Source organism: Moschus berezovskii, chromosome 4 (assembly GCF_049115385.1).
Source record: "Moschus berezovskii isolate FMDL1 chromosome 4, NW_MosBer_1.0, whole genome shotgun sequence".
NCBI lineage: Eukaryota > Metazoa > Chordata > Mammalia > Artiodactyla > Moschidae > Moschus > Moschus berezovskii.
This window is the reverse complement of record NC_142463.1, coordinates 77,607,436-77,628,383: the sequence shown is the minus strand read 5'-3', so window position 1 is coordinate 77,628,383 and position 20,948 is coordinate 77,607,436. Positions and strand designations below refer to the sequence as shown.

General features: G+C 38.5%; 1 protein-coding gene across 4 annotated transcripts in view; it reads right to left on the bottom strand.

The window, feature by feature from the left end:
- SNX7 (sorting nexin 7) overlaps positions 1–20,948 on the bottom strand; it is a 119,885-nt gene that overhangs the window by 44,030 nt on the left and 54,907 nt on the right. For all 4 annotated transcript variants that reach the window (XM_055402548.2, XM_055402546.2, XM_055402547.2 and 1 more), the window contains exon 7: positions 18,259–18,345. In XM_055402548.2, coding sequence (XP_055258523.2) covers positions 18,259–18,345 — 87 coding nt within the window. The remainder of the gene's footprint in view (positions 1–18,258; positions 18,346–20,948) is intronic.

The following is a 20,948-nucleotide window of genomic DNA, read 5'->3' as shown; positions in this document are numbered from 1 at the left end:
TGAGAACCACTGACATACACTGTGCCTCCTTAACTCATTTCACTCTCTTCTTTTTTTTTTTAACTGAGAGATAAGCAAGGCAGGTCAATTTACTCTAAAATTCATACCATTAAAACTGCCAGCTCACTATCTCAGAATATTTCAAATCACCAATAATGTCTTGTGGCAGGCATGGCAACAAGACTTTACATTGAGTAAAAACTCTAAATGATCCATATTAGTCATCTGAAGCATGTTGATAAGGATCTTTTCAGATGTTACCTTAGAATATAGTTTTCAAGTTACTGGCACAATTTCTAGAGTCCTGCTTCGACAACCTCTACACATGCAATATTGAGCCAGTAACTTTTCTCTGTACCTCAGTTTTCACATTTGTAAACTGAGCAAAGCTATACTATCTACCTCATTGTATTGTGTGAGACTTAAATAAGGCATTTAGAGTATTTAGAACCCTAAGTAACTCTTAGAACCTAGCAGATGGTAAGTGCTTAAAGAATATTAGCTCTTATTATCATCATCATCATCATCCATTAGTTTTAGTTTAACATAGTGACCTGGTTAAAATAAAATTCTATATAACAATTCCTTGAAAGAAGGAAAAAAAGAATTTCAGCTTTCTGAAATCACAGCTCTGCATGCTCCAAATGTGATTCCAAGTTGCAAATTTCTGATTTATTGTGATTCTAAATATACATATATTTTTGGAAGGAATTTTTAAAAATCACTAGATTCTTAAAATTCCTTTTTTGTTTTGATCTTCATAGACTATAATTATTATCTGCCTTCATAGTCTGTACCCTAATAGACTTCAAACTCATCTATTAGGGGAAAAACAGTATTTATAAGAGACCAGGGAGTACAGTGCCAGATTATAGTTCTGGTTCTATTATTTAACTAACTGTACAACTGTGGACAAATCACTTAACTTTTCTGACCAAAATCTCCCTACTACCACCTTGGTTTATGCCATCCTCTTCTCCTTCCTATAATAGACTTTTGCTTCCCATGCAGGAAACAAGCAGCTGTCAGTTCTTCCTTTCCCCTTTCACTTCCCAAACAATTCAGTCCTAAAGCTTATTTGGTAATGCAGAGCAAGGATGGTGCCTATGCTGGTGGAGGAAGGCAGGCAAAGGCATGGTGGCCCAGAGCAGGATGCAAAGGTGTTAGCGAGAAGATAAGGTCATCCCTGCAAAGAGTGGTCCAGAATGGGAAGTAACAGCCCAGTCATGGGGAGAAAGTGCATACTCCATGTGGGCAGCATGGGGGAGTCGAGGCCAGCATGGAACAAGATCCTAGAGTAGAAAAGAGGATGCCCCTGTCCCCCGTGGTTGTGGTCCAGTGGGGTGAGGTGAGGAGTACCTCCACTTAGGAAAGAAGATGACATGAGTTATCCAAGATTGCTTACAAACAGAAAATCAAGTTGATATGTGAAGGATAAGGAGAGTCTGTTTCTCATAAGTCAGAAGAGGAACTTCAAATATGGAAAGAAAGAAAACTAGAATGAACTCGCATGATACCAGGTTTAAGTTGGAGGTGTTGGTATGAACTTGTTGTTTTTAATATATATAAATAGACTATTCAATAAAGATATAAAAACGTGTGATTATACAGAAACGTTTTGTACCTATGTCCACTCAGATTTCAGAATAATGATATCTAAAAAGCAATGAACATATCTAATTCAAGATATTAATACTATGTCCTAAACATAATTTTTTCCACAAATACTAACCAGCGCTTGTTAGAAAAATGGCTCATTCCAGGGCTCAGGCAAGAAAAGTGCAAGAAGAGCCTAGAATGTCTTGCTGTACCAGAAAGAAGCAAAGAATTATGGGAATGTGTCAAAGGCAATAAAAATGTTTGAAGATGGTGCCATTTGCCAAACTGGTCCTACTAGTCAAACAGGCAATATATATATATATATATATATATATATATATATATATATATATATATATATACATCAAAATACATAGGAATAGTAATGGACTAAAATCCACTGACTGAAACAGAAAAACACACACACGTACACTCACACAAACATATCAATTTAAAGTTTAAAGTAAGGTAAGGAATGAAATAATTATACAGCCTCAAAGGTGCACCCCACAAAATGTTTACTACTTATAAAGGGAAAGGAATGATTTTTCAATGGAGAAGCTAGGCACACATCATCTTAACCAAGTGGAACCAAAGAGTATATTGTTCAGTTCAGTTTAGTTCATTTCAGTTCAGCTCAGTCATGTCCAACTCTTTGCGACCCCATGGAAGGCCTCCCTGTCCATCACTATCTCCTGGTGTTTACCCAAACTCATGTACACTGAGTCGGTGATGCCATCCAACCAACTCATCCTCTGTTGTCCCCTTTTCCTCCTGCCCTCAATCTTACCCAGCATCAGAATCTTTTCCAATGAGTCAGCTCTTTGCATCATGTGGCCAAATATTGGAGTTTCAGCTTCAACATCAGTCCTTCCAATGAACACCATCTCCTTTAGGATGGACTGGCTGGATCTCCTTGTAGTCCAAGGGACTCTCAAGAGTCTTCTCCAACACCACAGTTCAAAAGCAACAATTCTTTAGCGCTCAGCTTTCTTCACAGTCCAACTCTCATATCCATACATGACTACTGGAAAAACCATAGCCTTGACTAGACGAACCTTTGTTGACAAAGTAATGTCTCTGCTTTTTAATATGCTGTCTAGGTTGGTCATAACTTTCCTTCCAAGGAGTAAGCGTCTTTTAATTTCATGTCTGCAATCACCACCTGCAGTGATTTTGGAGCCCCCCAAAATAGTCAGCCACTGTTTCCACTGTTTCCCCATCTATTTCCTATCCACTTTTCCAGACCGGATGCCATGATCTTAGTTTTCTGAATGTCGAGTTTTAAGCCAACTTTTTAACTCTTCTCTTTCACTTTCATCAAGAGGCTCTTTAGCTTCTTCTTCACTTCTGCCATAAGGGTGGTATCATCTGCATATCTGAGGTTATTGCTATTTCTCCCAGCAGTCTTGATTCCAGCTTGTGCTTCTTCCAGCCCAGCGTTTCTCATGATGTACTCCGCATTTAAGTTAAATAAGCACGGTGACAATATACAGCCTTGATGTACTCCTCTTCCTACTTGGAACCAGTCAGTTGTTGCATATCCAGTTCTATCTGTTGCTTCCTGACCTGCATACAGATTTCTCAAGAGGCAAGTCAGGTGGTCTGGGATTCCCATCTCTTTCAGAATTTTCCAGTTTATTGTGATCCACACAGTCAAAGGTTTTGACATAGTCAATGAAGCAAAAATAGATGTTTTTCTGGAACTCTCATGCTTTTTCGATGATACAGCGGATGTTAGCAATTCGATCTCTGGATCCTCTGCCTTTTCTAAATCCAGCTTGAACATCTGGAAGTTTACGGTTCATGTATTGCTGAAGCCTGGCTTGGAAAATTTTGAACATTACTTTGCTAGCGTGTGAGATGAGTGCAATTGTGCGGTAGTTTGAGCATTCTTGGGCATTGCCTTTGTTTGTTAATGGAACAAATAAACATCATGTGCTACCGAATATATAGATCACAGCATCACTAAAATAATATTCCTGTCAAATATTGACAATTTAATCATAAGGAAGTATCAAACAAGTTACTGTAACTGGCCTGCAGTCTTCGGCACAAATGGTCACAAAAGTCAAGGGAGGGAATTCACAACTCTTGGCTGATTGATAATCTAGGCCTCAATTTCTCATCTACAAAAATGAGACTCAAGTATGCCTACCTTATAGTATTATTCATTGTATGCACGTGTGCATGCTAATTCATTTCATTGTGTCTGACTCTTTGCAACACTATGGACCAGGCTCCACTGTCCATGAGATTCGCCAGGCAAGAATACTGGTTAGTTATAATACTAGCGAGTTGTCATTTCCTCTTTCAAGGGATAGTAAATGTAAACTCTTGGCACAGTGCCTGTCATATAACAGGGACTAAACAAATGCTAAATATGTTTCAGAAAGGAAAGCAAGAGAGAGAGTCTAGAACCTCTTTGAAAATTGAATGGAACTTTGATCGGGGCATTCCCCATTAAGTTTGCTTCCCTATTGACTAAGATTTAGTAGGAAGAAAAAGTTTACTCTCAAAATCGAGAAATATAATAAATCAAAATGCAGTTAATTTAGTCATATGGCATGGTACTAGAAGAGAATTTCTAGTCCTTTGTAGAAATAGGCTTTTTTTAATTTTTAGAAGTATTGTTTAGAAACAATTCATACTTTAAATAATGTTTTATGATACCATTACATATTTTATAGTGTATTAGTATTTTATACTTTCTTCTTCTAACTTACCAAAATTTTACTGACACAAGCTCTAGATTTATAAACATTAATTCATCTTCAAAAAAAGTTTCTTCAAAGTAAGCATTATTTCTGCATGTTCGTGGGTAAAGAATACTAAACGTCTGATTAAAGTCACAAGTAAAAGCAAATCAAAGCCCTCTCCAGGCTTCAGACTCCCAGTGTGTTCCTGCTCTAAGCATAATCAAATATTTATTGAGTGCCCAGGCAGGGCTGGGAGTGAAAGAGATATGTAAGATAGACCCTTAGGACACATTTCTTATTAACAAAAAGTCTAAATTAAAAGGAAATTGAATCTATTTTGAGTTTCCATATGGGACAGCTGTTTAAACTATTATATCTATGGTGGGCAGAACTCCACAAACCAAACCACAAATCCACAAGGACACTATAAGTAGAATTTCTTAAATTCTGAGAAGAAATGACTGGAATTTTAAACTATTCCTTTTACTTATCCGTCTGTTATTTTTCTGTTGCAGTCAAGACAGTGGGGAGAAAAAAAAAGTTCCTACAGAAAGACACAGAGCTCACAACCCTCCCTTAGAAAGTCATTTACCATAATGTTCCTCTGCCTCTCTTATGGTACAGTATTTCATTTTCTGCTCCCCCAATTCCATCTACCCTCACCCACCACAAAGGTTCAGTTCAGTTCAGTTCAGTTGCTCAGTCGTGTCCGACTCTCTGCGACCCCATGAATCACAGCACACCAGGCCTCCCTGTCCATCACCAACTCCTGGAGTTCACTCAAACTCATGTCCACAGAGTCGGTGATGCCATCCAGCCATCTCATTCTCTGTCATCCCCGTCTCAGCTTATTCATCAAGACCGTAAACTTATATGTTCCATTTTCAAATCAGTAAACCTTATTAATGCAGTAACATCCCTAAGCAAATTTTAGGGGTAAAAATTTTGGAAGTAGTACTATATTTCACTTCACCATCAGACACCTCCTGACTAATTTTCTGGGTTAATACAGTTAACACAAGTAGTTTGATGTTCAAGTTTGTGTTCACATCAGATATGTTGGGGTTGGAGGATTCTTTAAAAAATAAGAACACATTTTGGAGGTGGGAGGTCAAAAATATGTTTGAAAAAGTGTGATCTTTGAAATTACCTGGAACATTATATGTCAGTCATTAAATTTATTATTTCTGCTCCATGTTAGATTTAAGATGGCCTCCAAAACTAGATCCTACAACTAGTTGAAAGGAGCAGCGAGCTGCAGCTGAGTGGCGCTGGAGCCGCTGGAGGGGCGGAGAGGAGATACCCTATGTCCAAGGTCAGGAGCAGAAGCCATGAGGAGATACCCCACATCGAAAGTCAGGAGCAGGGGATGTGCTTCGCTGGACTGGCTATGAGGAGACACCCCATATCCAAGGTCAGAGAAACCCCAGTTAAGATGAGAGTAGGGGCGAATTTCCATTTAGAATCAAACCCCACTCCCACCATAGACGCTAAGAGGGCTCAAACAAACCTTGTGCTCACCAGGACGCAGGGACCCCACAGAGACTGAGACAGAACTGTGTCTGAACATCTCCTGTGAAGGTACAGGTCAGCAGTGGACTACCACAGGGACAGGGGCTCTGGGTGCAGCAGACTTGGGTATGGCATAAGCCCTCTTGAAGGAAGTCGCCATTAATCCCACCACAGAGCTGCCAGAACTTACATAGGACTGGGAAATAGACTCCTGGAGGGCACAAACAGAACCTTGTACACCAGGATCCAAGAGAAAGGAGCAATGACCCCACAAGAGACTGACCCAGACTTGCCTGTGAGTATCCAGGAGTCTCCAGTGGAGGCGTGGGTTGGTGGTATAGCAGTACATGCATGGGATCATTTGAAGGAGGTCACCATTATCTTCATTATCTCCACCATAGTTTGAAGAAGTGAACTGAAGTCACTCAGTTGTGTCTGACTCTTTGCGACCCCATGGACTGTAGCCTACAAAGCTCCTCTGTCCACGGAATTTTCCAGGCAAGAGTACTGGAGTGGGTCGTAATTTCCTTCTCCAGGGGATCTTCCCGACCCAGGGATAGAACCCAGGTCTCCCACATTGCTTTACCATATGAGCTACCAGGGAAGCCATAGTTTGGCCCCAGGTAAATAGCAGGGAGGGAACACAGCTCTACCCATCAACAGAAAATTGGATTAAAGATTTACTGAGCCTGGCCCTGCCCATTAGAACAAGACCCAGTTTCCCCCTCAGTCAGTCTCTCCCATCAGGAAGCTTCCATAAGCCTCTTATCCTTCTCCATCAGAGGGCAGACAGACTGAAAACCACAATCACAGTAAACTAACCAATATAATCACATGGAACACAGCCTTGTCTAACTCAACCAAACTGAGACATGTCCTGTAGGGTCACCCAAGACAAACAGGTCTTGGTGGAGAGTTCTGACAAAATGTGGTCCACTGGAGAAGGGAATGGCAAACCACTTCACTATTCTTACCTTGAGAACCCCATGAACAGTATGAAAAGACAAAAGGAAAGGACACTGAAAGATGAACTTCCCAGGTCGGTAGGTGCCTAGTATGCTACTGGAGATCAGGGGAGAAATAACTCCAGAAAGAATTAAGAGATGGAGTCAAAGCAAAATCAATACCCAGTTGTGGATGTGACTGGTGATGGAAGCAAAGTCCAATGCTGTTAAGAGCAATACTGCATAGGAACCTGGAATGTTAGGTCCATGAATCAAGGCAAATTGGAAGTGGTCAAACAGGAGAAGGCAAGAGTGAATGTCAATATTTTAGGAATCAGCAAACTATAAAGGACTGGAATGGGTGAATTTAACTCAGATGACCATTATATCTACTCCTGGGGGAAAGAATCCCTTAGAAGAAATGGAGTAGCCATCATAGTCAACAAAAGAGTCTGAAATGCAGTACTTGGATGCAATCTCAAAAATGACAGGATGATCTCTGTTCGTTTCCAAGGCAAACCATTCAATATTACAGCAATCCAAGCCTACGCCCCAACCAGTAATGCTGAAGAAGCTGAAGTTGAACAGTTCTATGAAGACCTACAAAATCTTCTAGAACTTAGACCCAAAAAAGATGTCCTTCTCCTTTTAGTGGACTGGAATGCAAAAGGAGGAAGTCAAGAAACACCTGGAGTAACAGGCACATTTGGCCTTGGAGTACAGAATGAAGAAGGGCAAAGGCTAACAGAGTTCTGCCAAGAGAACGCACTGGTCATAGCAAACACCCTCTTCCAACAACACAAGAGAAGACTCTACACATGGACATCACCAGATGGTCAACACTGAAATCAGATTGATTATATTCTTTGCAGCCAAAGATGGAGAAGCTCTATACAATCAGCAAAAACAAGACCAGGAGCTGACTGTGGCTCAGATCACGGAACTCCTTACTGTCAAATTCAGAATTAAATTGAAGAAAGTAGGGAAAACCACTAGACCATTCAGGTATGCTGCTGCTGCTGCTAAGTCACTTCAGTTGTGTCCGACTCTGTGAGACACCATAGACAGCAGCCCAACAGGCTCCACCATCCCTGGGATTCTCCAGGCAAGAACACTGGAATGGGTTGCTATTTCCTTCTCCAATGCATGAAAGTGAAAAGTGAAAGTGAAGTTGCCCAGTCATGTCTGACTCTTAGAGACCCCATGGACTGCAGCCCACCAGGCTCCTCCATCCATGGGATTTCCAGGCAAGAATATTGGAGTGGGATGCCATTGCCTTCTCCGCATTCAGGTATGGACCTAAATCAAATCCCTTATGATTATACAGTAGAAGTGAGAAGATTACACATTAGAAGTGAGAAATAGATTTAAGGGATTAGATCTGATAGACAGACTGCCTGAAGAACTATGGACAGAGGTTCCTGACATTGTACCTCCCCAAGGAAAAGAAATGTAAAAAAGCAAAATGGTTGTCAGGAGGCCTTGCAAATAGCTGTGAAAAGAAGAGACGCAAAAAGCAAAGGAGAAAAGGAAAGATATACCCATTTGGAATGCAGAGTTCCAAAGATAGCAAGAAAAGATAAGAAAGCCCTCCTCAGTAATCAGTGCAAAGAAATAAGAGGAAAAAAATAGAATGGGAAAGACAGAGATCTCTTCAAGAAAATTAGAGACACTAAGGGAACGTTTCATGCCAATATGGGCAAAATAAAGAGCAGAAACGGTATGGACCTAACAGAAGCAGAAGATATTAAGAATAGGTGGCAAGAATACACAGAAGAAATGTACAAAAAAGATCTTCACGACCCAGATAATCACGATGGTGTGATCACTCACCTAGATCCAGACATTCTGGAGTGGGAAGTCAAGTGGGCCTTAGGAAGCATCACTAGGAACAAAGCTAGTGGAGGTGATAGAACTCCAGTTGAGCTATTTCAAAGCCTAAAAGTTGATGCTGTGAAAATGTTGCACTCAATATGCCAGCAAATTTGGAAAACTCAGCAGTGGCCACAGGACTGGAAAAGGTCAGTCTTCATTCCCATCCCAAAGAAAGGCAATGCCAAAGAATGCTCAAACTAAAGCACAATTGCACTCATCTCACATGCTAGTAAAGTCATGCTCAAAATTCTCCAAGTCAGGCTTCAGCAATAAGTGAACCGTGAACTTCCAGATGTTCAAGATGGTTTGAGAAAAGGCAGAGGATCCAGAGATCAAATTGCCAACATCCGCTGGATCATCGAAAAAGCAAAGAGCTCCAGAAAAACATCTATTTCTGCTTTATTGACTATGCCAAAGCCTTTGACTGTGTGGATCACAATAAACTGTGGAAAATTCTGAAAGAGATGGGAATACCAGACTACCTGACCTGCCTCCTGAGAAATCTGTATGCAGGTCAGGAAGCAACAGATAGAACTGGACATGGAACAACAGACTGGTTCCAAATAGGAAAAGGAGTACATCAAGGCTGTATATTGTCACTGTGCTTATTTAACTTATATGCAGAGTACATCATGAGGAGCGCTGGGCTGGAAGAAGCACAAGGTGGAATCAAGATTGCCGGGAGAAATATCAATAACCTCAGATATGTAGATGACACGACCCTTATGGAAGGAAGTGAAGAAGAACTAAAGAGCCTCTTGAGGAAAGTGAAAGAGGAGAGTGAAAAGTTTGGCTTAAAGCTCAACATTCAGAAAACTAAGATCATTACATCTGGTCCCATTATTTCATGGCAAATAGATGGGGAAACAATGGAAGCAGTGACAGACTTTATATTCTGGGCTCCAAAATTACAGCAGATGGTGACTGCAGCCATGAAAATAAAAGACACTTACTCCTTGGAATAAAAACTAAGACCAACCTAGACAGCATATTAAAAAGCAGAGACATTACTTTGCCAACAAAGGTCCGTCTAGTCAAGGCTTTGGTTTTTCCAGTAATAATGTATGGATGGGAGAGTTGGACTATAAAGAAAGCTGAGTGCTGAAGAACTGATGCTTTTGAACTGTGGTGTTGGAGAAGACTCCTGAGAGCCCCTTGGACTGCAAGGAGATCCAACCAGTCCATCCTAAGGAGATCAGTCCTGCGTGTTCCTTGGAAGGACTGATGTTGAAGCTGAAACTCCAATATTTTGACCACCTGATACGAAGAGCTGACTCATCTGAAAAGACCCTGACGCTGGGAAAGACTGAAGTTGGAAGAAGAAGGGGAAGACAGAGGATGAGATGGTTAGGTGGCATCACTGACTCAATGGTCATGAATTTGGGTAAACTCCAGGAGTTGGTGATGGACAGGGAGGCCTGGCGTGCTACAGTCCATGGGGTCGCAAAGAATTGGACATGACTGAGCAACTGAACTGAACTGATGTAGATAAAGACAATAGCACAAAGGGAAAACAAAAGTAGGGGAAAAACAAGGTAAAGCCAGGGGTGTTAGAAACACAAAACACATTGGCCAGACAGAAGTGGATCAGAAGTGGGTTCTCAACATTCCAGAAACTAATGTAAAAGAGTGGGATAAAGAGTGGGCTAGGAATAGGTATAAAACCCAAGATGTGCACACATTGAAAACAAGTTAATGGCTCCAGAGAAATTAAATCCTATTGCTGGTGCTGATACATAAATGAATCTTTTCTCAGGGGTCCTCATAAAGAAAAACTTAATTAGAAAGTAGTCAGCAATGCTGATGCTTATAATAAAGAGATTAATGGTTCTGTTTTTTAAAATGTCCTTTATTATTAATCAATGGTACAATGCCAAATGCTGTTTAGTAAAACAACTGTTGGAGTAAAAATCACAAACTTTTTAAGGGTCAGTAGATATTCATATACATTTAAAATTATATATTCAATTACCTAGTGATCAGGTGGGGCAACAGGAGCAGTCACTATTTAACTCAAGATAATTAACTTCGTCATTTTTTGTTTTAAGCAATGTAAAGATCTAACAAGCAGGATTACAGTTACCACTTTTCAAACTTTGAATGAGACATCCAATATATATTTCAAATACAAAATATGTACAATCTACCTAGCTAGGTACTGAACTCATAGTATTCACAGGGTGACTGAACAACACTCTAAGGAAGTTATTACCCATAACTTTTATAGTTGAGGAAATTAAAGCAAGGGGAGTGTAAGTAACTTGTCCCAAACTACAAAGGCACACAATGCTATGGCTAAAATCACATGCAATTCTACAACTGGGTTTAAGCTCTTTTATTAAACACTTTTCAGATACTGCTCTACTTGCAATGCCATGAGATAAATAACAGAGGAGAAAAGTAACCTGATAAAATTCCAAATAAAGATCTCAGGCTCAACAGGCTCTTGTTCATAGAACTGACATCATTCTTTGCTTTTTAATCAAACACTTATTATTACCCTCTAAAAGTTTATATAAATAGCAGCACATGGATTTTTTTTTCCAACCATTTGAACCAATGATGCCCTGAATGAGAGGCCTGCCAGTGGTGGTTCAGAGGGAGAGTGATTCTAGGCACTGCCTGGTATTTATTTCTGGGAGGAGGGTCTACTGAGGGCTTTCATCACTCATTCACCTGGATTCCCAACCAGTGGTGTGTCTACAACTCCAATGTACAGCTACACTGTGTATGTGAGGCACTTATTTATTAACTATTGACGTCAAATCCATTCCCCATTCTCCCTCTTACTACATGTAAGAGCCCCAGTTTGTTTGTGTTTTTTTAGGTATTTGCATCAGAGGGCAGCTTCGAGCTGGTCTAATTCCATACTGATGGTCACATTTCTACTCCAAAGTACTAGTTTGATCATGGACTCACCATGAGATATGAGAAAAAGTCTGCTGGATATCTTCTAGGATAAACTGATAAAGGGAAACACAAAAAGAAAAGTCCTCTCACTTTCACTGGATAGCATCACGTCTTTCACTGCTGTGTGAGTGTGTATATATGTACATATGCATATCATCTGTGTGCATGAGAAACCCATGTGGAAGCAAATAGACACAAAAGAAGCAGAGAGAGAAAAGTAGACACTAGAAAACGAGGCCTATAGAAAGGAATAAATTTGTTAAAAAAATCAGGGGAGAGAAGTGAAACAACAAATATCCAAGAAAAGGTAGAGCCAACCTCTGCCCTGACTACAAAAAAAAAACAAACCTATGTCAATGTTATTTCTTTAAAGTTTAAAAAGCATTTAGTACAGTATCAAGAACATTTCAAGATTAATAACCACAATTTGAGGATGGGAGTAAAAAACTGGTTCAAAAATAGCAACTCACACGAAGCAAGGACCAGATTAAATAAATTTGGTGTCTGTTTGTATCTTCTGAATGTGGCTATATGCAAATCCAAACTGTAACGATCTTATGAAAATGCATTTTTTATTTTTGCTCACATAAATATACTGCTAAACGGCTATGGCATTATATCTAGATCCAACTCTCAGATTCCAGGCACATATTGCTAAATGTCAAATGGATTCATATTCATTTATATTTGAATGCTGCTTTGAGTGGCAAACTATAAATCATCCATTCAAAAATAAAAATAAAAATAAAATGGATATGCAGCATTATTTAGCAGCACAGATGAACCTTATTTATCTTACAGTTAAACAGTGAAATGAATAAGCATTTTCAAACAGAAGCTCTGACTCTGAAAACTTATAACTAAACTGCAAAAACCACAAGTTCCTCCAAATATTTGAGTTTTCCTCAAAATCTCAGTTACTGTTATACCTTCATCTTCACAGGCAGAGATTTTCTTACTTTGACTGAATATCTGTTTTTTAATATCTTCTTTATCAGAGCATATAACTCTCAATGTCTATTAAAATATCTTATTATCTACACTTACCTTATTCTGTATCAAATTGTTTTATAAACACCTCATAAACAGAGGAGTGATTTAAAAAGTTGAATGACCCTAAGTAAATCTGTTTGAAAGTGAAAATGCAAGTCGCTCAGTAATGTCTGACTCTTTGCAACCCTTTGGACTATACAGTCCATGGAATTCTCCAGGCCAGAATACTGGAGTGGGTAGATTTTCCCTTCTCCAAGGGATCTTCCCAACCCAGGGATCAAACCAAGGTCTTCCACATGGCAGGTGGATTCTTTACCAGCTGAGCCACAAGGGAAGCCCAAGTAAATCTGTTTAGTTCATCTTATTGGTCAAATTATCTACCTCCAGCCAAGCTATATAAATTCCCTTTTCTTCTCATAACTAGCCATCTCATCTGATTTTTTTGTTGTTGTTGGAATATATCATGGTTCAGTCCTATGAAGTCCTGGAGCCTTTATTTCTCATCCTTAAGTGATCTGAACAAATGTCATGGCTTTAACTACAACTTATCTGCTAGTAATTTCCAGTTGGGTCCCTCCCTGACCTCTGGATTTTTATACAGACTTCTATATGTCCCTGCTCAACACCTGACTTGGGTTATCTCCAGGCACACCAACTTCATACACTCAGATCTGATTTACTCACCTTCTCCATGTTCTTCCCAAAATCTTTGCCATTTCAGTGCCAACACTTAACTCCTACTTGCTTGGTTCGAAAACCGCGGTATAATCCTTGTTCACTCACAATTCATAGTGTACCAAATAGCAACAGCTGTATCTGCAAAATATCCTCAGAATCTGACCACTCCACACTACTTCTGCCTGGGTGCAAGCTAGGGTGTGCCCTGGGACTGGAAGAGCTAGTCTCCAGCTCTGGCCTCCCTCCCGTTCCATGCACACCCACATATGCATTACCTTTTGTCTTTCCCAAGCACAGTAGTCATTTTAGAACAAGTCTCACCATGTTGCTCCTCCATCCCACTGTCGTCTTCCTAATTTATTGAGACAAAATCTTATAATCTTACATAATCTGACCCCTGCTTACCTCTCCAACCTCGTTTCCCACAGCTCTTCTGCATCCTCATTCCACTCCAGCAACACTGGTCTCCTTGCTTTGCAGGAAACACGCAGGCATAACTCCACTTTGCACGTACTGTCCCCACTGCCTGACATGTTCTTCTGCCAGCTACTCATGGAGCTCAAGACCTCACTTAACTTTCTGGGTTTACATAAACAACTTATTTGTAAGACCTTTTCTGACCCCTAATTTTAAAATAAAATGCTCCCCAACACTGCCTCTTCTCCACACTTATCATATATGACAATACACTATAAATTTTATTTGTTGCTTTTGTCTCTGTCTCTAGAATTTAGGACTCACGAGGATCTTTCTTGATCATTTTCTCCCTAGTGCTTGGATTAGTGTCTCTTATGTTAGGTACCCAACAACATTTGATAAAATGTTTCACTGAATATTCTGCCTTAAATGTTGTCTCATCGTGACATAAAGTTGCACATCTCCAATTTTCTTCTTCCTTTATATGCTACAGTTCAGCTTATTGAGCCACAATCTGCTTTCCTTATAAGCTAGAAATGTCAAGGGTCACTAAGAACTTGAAACAAGGGCCACCCTCATTCTTTATGTGCTTCAGATTCTATCTCCCACCTACGTCTCTCTCAAATTTCTCTTCTCAGCAACTCTGCAACCACCACTTCAGTTCAGGCACTTGCTGGAACCACACAGTCCAAAGGATAAAGCCCATATGCTTCATCCTGACAAATAAGGCTCCTTTCTGATCTGACTGCAACCCACCTTTACAGCCACATCCTGCAACAGGATTCTTCTGCACCACATCCTCCAGCACCCTGCTCACTACATATCAACCAGGGTTCCTCACACTTCTTTCAGCTTTTCCTACTTTTCATAATAGCCACTCATTAGTCTTCAAGAAACAATTCCTTACTCATTTTACAGGACCTAACTCAAGTGTTAAACTTTTGTAAAGCCATCGAAATATCTACAGCTAACAATCACTGAGTGCTTTCTATTCACATGGTCCAAATAACTGACTTGCATTTTATCTCTGAATCCTTAACAAGGCTATCAGAAAAGCACTAATAATCTCCCCCTTTATACAAGATAAAACGAGGCTTTAAAATGTTAGGAAATGTGTCTTAAGATTTAATAAGCAAATAAGACAGGATTTGATCCTAGGTCTATCTAACCCCAAAGTCTAAATGACAAAACATTAAATGAACAGTTGAACTGACCTTCACATGAGTATTCCAGTCTTTATTAAGTTGAGGTCATTTTGAAACCATTAATTTTATTGTTGTGAGAGAAGAAGTACAAACCACAACTCTAAGAAGCAGCCACTTGGCAACTACCCAGGTAATAAATCAAGGAATTCACTCTAAAACATTATTTTGGTTTGCAGGAAAGCATATAATTTTTGTGGGCATATTTAAGGGATGAGAAAAACTAATAATAATGCCATAATTGCCAGTTTACAGTACATACAAAGTTATAGGCAAGATAAAAGATAAAAGCCTTGCATTCACATGGCACGTAGCCCACATAAAGATCATCTGATATGTCTAACACGACCTCCAGAATGTTAGTTACATCAGGGCTCTATTTCCACCCAATAATTATAATTCCCCTAGTCTTTGCCCTCCTTGGCAGAGCTTCATTTCACTATCCTTTGCATTATGAGCTGCTTTGTCAGGTTTGCATATAGCATCCCACCCAAAGGTGACTTTGATGGAGCCTCTGAAGGCATCCCCAGCAGGTCTCCATAGAAATGGCCCCAGGGTTGTCTCCAAAGTGGCCCTGCTTGAGTTGCCATGGTAAACAACCAGGATAGATTGCTCTATTCAGTTCTCTGCCAGGGTCGCCATGGTGACTGCAAAGGAGGGCTCCTTAGAAGGACCTCACAAGGGCACGTTTCCATGGTGACCCTATCCTGCATATTTCTAAGCAACTTCCCTTTGGTTGTTCTGTGACCAATCACAGCAGTTTCATTTTGAGAGTAACCCTGGAAGGTTGCTTCCAAAGATATCATCATAACATAGGTATTTCAAAGTGAGGTCTATAAACAAATAAACGACATGAAAATGAAAGTGGAACCATTCACAAATCATCAAATTAGTGCCTGTGCATTTTAGGATCTGTTTTTGATAGGTAACAAAAAAATACTTGGAATGTCTTTGTTAAACATCTCTTTCAAATCTTAATAAAAATTACCTTACAGAATAATGCAGATAATTAAAGTTCCAAATTTCTCCAATCTCACAGCATAGACTCTAACTAGGTAAAAAATACTTTATATTGGGCACGTATCTCTCTCACACACACACAGTGAAAGCAAAAATACAGATGGCTCATCAGGTTATAACGGGATATCAAGGAAATTTTTATAGAGCAAAAAGACAAAATATTTGCAAGTCAAATGAAAAGAAAAAATGTGTTTTTTAGTTGAGTTGGGAAAGCCTAGCCATATTTGGGCCTAAGCTATTTTTTCCTGTATTTCTGTGGTTGGAACAAGCCCAACTACTCTTCCTTTCAATTTAAAATACGAATATAAGCCATTCTGAACAGATGCTTGGTTTTTAAGCCATTTTACTATTCTCCTGAAACTTTAAAATACTGTACTTTTTTCCAGTATCTAGTCAAGGGCAAATTTTTATCTAATCACAAACTTCAACATCTCATGAATTCATATATCATTAAAAACTATTTAACAAGTTAAAAAATTCTACAGTTCCAATGATACAATTATAATTTTGTATTACATGTACTCACGCATTTTGTTTCTTCCAGTTGATCCTTTAAGTTAAAAAATATATATGCATATATATATATATATATATTGCTTACTGTAGAGTTTCCCAAGTGGTGCAGTGGTAAAGAATCACCTTACCAATGCAGGACATGTAAGAGACAAGTGTTCGATCCCTGGGTTGGGAAGATCCCCTGGAGCAGGAAATGGCAACCCACTCCAGTATTCTTGCCTGGAAAACTTCAAGGACAGAGGAGCCTTGTGCGCTGCAGTCCTGGGGTTGCAAAGGGTTGGACATGACTGAGCAACCGAGCACATCCCTTATTGTATAACCAAAAGGTTAATCTTGGTTTTCCTCTTTTTTTCTCCTCTGTTGTGGTTAAAGGAAATGATTTTCCCCTCAAGCACTGGTTTCATTTGTTCTACATTTTGTTTGTCTCTTTCACAGATTCCATTCTCCTACTCTGTCCATAACAGCGCACCACTCCCCACTCATTTTCCATTCAGAAGAATAAACTTAAGTTTGAAAAATAGTTAAGAAAGATGAGGATAATTCATAATCATTATTTAGTGAAATCTCAACATTTAACACAAAGTCTGATTTTATATAGACATTGTCTCAAGCCTTCAATATGTTTTATGAATCAGAGCAATCACTGTAATTCTATTCATTCACAATTATTTATTCATTGTCCACCATGTACCAGGCATTGTTCTTTGGGCTGAGAATGCTTCAGGAAACAATTAAAAAATTCCTACTCTTAAAGTATTTAGATTATGGACAGGGGAAAACAGAAAGAAAGAGAAGATAAAAGGAAAACCAGTAAGACTATCATCTTTTGTGTCAGAAAATTATTAAAGCTAGAGAGAAAATTAGAGCAGGGAGGAGAGAGGTTAAGCCCAAGCCAAGTTGGGGTGGGCAGTAATAGTACTATGGATTAACAGGGTAGTACTATGGATTAACAGGGTGGGCTTCAAGGATTCACCCATTCAGATGACGTAAGTGTACTCTAACTTCTTAAATTAAAAATAAAATTAGGGAAATCTCTTCCATAGAGAATTCAATGAAAGTTAACAGGGTAATGAGCAATTTTCCCTACATTTATACTTGCTCTCTGAGAGGCAGCATGGTCTGAGGCAGACAAGTGATCCCATCACCTCCAGTGCTACAACTGTTTCAAGAACTGTACAAATTTGGGCAAGTTACTCTACCTTTCAAACCTCTTCCTCAATTTTAAAATGATAATAACAATTCTGATCGGATAGTATTACTCTGAAAATACGCAAAGACAATAAAATATAAATACTAACCTATTCTGGGAAAATTGCTTTTGAATATTTCAGAAAAAAAATGAGGAAAGAGGTAAAAAAAAAAAATGGGCAAAATGTTGGGAATTAATGAAACCCAGTGATAGATATATGAGTTTATTATATTATTAGATCTTTTTCTATGTTTAAAAATTTCCATAAAAAAGTATTTTATGGAAAGAATTAAACTTGAAAACAAATATACTTCCTTTGTAAAGATGTTTATAATAACTAGAAAATACATATAAGAACACTAATTTAGCTTATAAAGTTTTCTTATGAAACTAGTAAAAAATAGACTTATGTACTGAGTACTTACTAACCATCTGGAACAATGTTAAGTTCTTTTTCCCACACCTTATTCAAACATTCTAATTTTACAAAATTAACTTCATACTTTACTCTGTAAGAAAAAAATGTAAGAAAGGCAGAAAAGCATCTTAAGTTTACAGACTCACATGGTATGCAATGTACAATCAATTTTCGGAAGGAATTTTAGCATCAGTTACCGAATGCTTAAAACAAGCGTGTAATGGAGCTAATAAAAATCTTAGACAATGAATTCTACATGATTATAATAAGAAAATTAAAAACTTACCAGATCAGTATCTGCCTTTTTGGACATCAAAGCTTCAACTTTGGAATCCAGTTCTGCCTGTATTTGGTCTCTTCTTTTCATGACAGCCTTTGTATTAAAACACAGGAAGGAAATAGGCTGTACTTTGTTATAATAATCTTTGTATAGAAAAAATATACATTTGATAATACAAGTACCATCTCTTCCCCAGGCCATCAGTCATCTGGGGATATAATGCCTTAAAATGTTTTTAACTCTAAAAGTTAAACAGATAGCAAGCACTTAAAAGAAACTTGTTCATAAATCTTCCATTAGTTTTCTCAATGTACATCTTACTGATTTAAGTATTTTATGTACAAAATACAAATGTTCTGGTGTAATACTCTAGGCACGTACAGTTCTTCAAAAAGACCAAAGAACAAAACAAATTAGCAACAGCAAAAACTCAGTAGACGCACTGAAAATACATGCTATGGTGTAAACTAGTTGCAGCTGTGAATGCATATGCGCCACGCATCTGAAAGTATCTACCATCAGCCTTCTTACTGGACTCCAAAAGCTAATAGCTAAACAAAGTCAATTACGAATCAAAATGCAAGTGTGCATTCACATCTTAAGATTTTATTTTAGCTTAAACTATATGTGTTAACCAATTCACCAAGCTTTTAAGGAAGAAATATGGCCTCTACTCTGACTGATAGGAGTTCCACCTTATTTACTTGAATAATCATGATTTTACGTTTCAGTTAAAACACCCCTGTGAAGGCATTTAAGTACAGAATTCATCTACATCTTTTACGATGTTTTCCAGCATTTTACAATGTCTTTCCCTTGGTGACTCACTTTTCTTCTAGACAGTCTACCTGGGCTTTGCAGATGCAAAGATACTTGTACCCATTTTTCACTGGTTTTCATAGTATTAATTAAACAGTGAAATTATAATAATCAATACAAGTGGCCTAAACAGTTCAAGGCAAAAATAAAACTAACTCTGGGTAAGCAAACAGTTCAACCAGGAAGAGTGGAGTTGTAGGACGTATAAGAGAAGAACCTTAAGGCGGTACAGGTCTTTTGGGTGTTTTCAAAGGAAGAGAAGAACCTAAACCGCAAATCAGTTAAATGGAACCAAACAAGCTGGTTCTATAGTATTTGAGTGAAAATTGAGCCATTAAGGATAGAAAGTTGACTTTCCAGGTGGCGCTGGTGGCAAAGAATTTGCCTGCCAATGCAGGAGATGTAGAGATGAGGGTTTGATTCTTAGGTCAGGAAGATCCCCTGGAGGAGGACATGGCAACCCACTCCAGTATTCCTGCCTGGAGGATCCCTTGGACAGAGGAGCTTGGTGAGCTACAGTCCAAGGGGTCGCACAGAGTTGGACATGACTGAAGTGACTGAGCACAGCACCACACATAAGGATAAAAAGCATCCTGAAAATAACTCACCCTAGTTTTGTGCCTGGTGGAATCACTCTTAAAATGTTCAAAAGATATTAATATCTCTCTTGTGTTCAAAGAAATGAATAGAAAATTCAACTAATTGTCACAAATTATTTTATATTTACTTCAATGTTTAATTGCCATTAATGTCAGGAACTCCTTTCCTTTTTCTAACCTAAATGGCACATAGAATAATTTAGTCCCATTAAGATGTTTCCATCAATATGAAATATTGTGCTTCATATAGATAGAAATATTTTAAGAGGTGGCTTCAGAAGACAACTAGTAAAAACAAAAAATTTAATTCTTTTGTCAAAGCACATACTTTTCATTATTTTAGCTCACACTGAAGAAAATATTCCAACATAAAACAGAAACAGATCTGCAATGTAAGTGCTACTGATTAGACCCTGGGAACCTACAAAATAATACAATCAAATGAGGACTTATAAAATAATTCAATTCTGGTTGCTATTATCATTTTTCCACACCTTTAATGATACATGATTTAAACTGCATAATTTCCATCTTGACATCATAAAGAGCAAAACACATCTACTTAAGGGAAAATAATATTATATTTTTAATGATAAAAATCAGATCTCTTTGAATAGCCACACAAGAGGGAGATCAATAATTAAGTAAACCAATGGAATGTAGCCAAGGGAAATTGATAGAGGCAAAGAGGAGGTGCCTCAATAGTGAAACACTAGAGGACTTTGGGAAGCAGGGAGGATGTGCTTATAGGAGGACCCCAATAAAGTCAAATGCAGCAGAAGCCTGAAATACCTACAAAATATTTAATGATTCTGTGAAGGAAATCTAAACAGAACAAACATGAAAGAGGTAGATATTATGCTGAAAGGTTGAGAGAGTTTTTCTTGCCAAGCAAAAGCAAAAAAAAAATTTTAATCCTCCCAAATCAAGAGTACATGAAAACAGAAACCATAGATTCAAGCATAAATGACAGAAAAAAAATGGACTACCAGGTGAATGCAAACTGACTTCTTCCACCACTGTCACCTACAACACCAGAAAGCTGAGGGTGTCCGTTCAACTGTGTGAGGTATTATGCACAGAGAATACAGGATGAAAAACATTAGCTTTGCAGATAACATCACAAAATCCCAAATATCTAGAGACCTAAACTTGAACTTAGGAGGTTACATGTAAAACTTTGATATAAAAGGAATAAAAGCCTTTTCTAGTCATGAAAAAAAAACATGGTAATTTGGAGGATTTCTTTTTAGAAGCATCCAGAAGACAGAACAAACA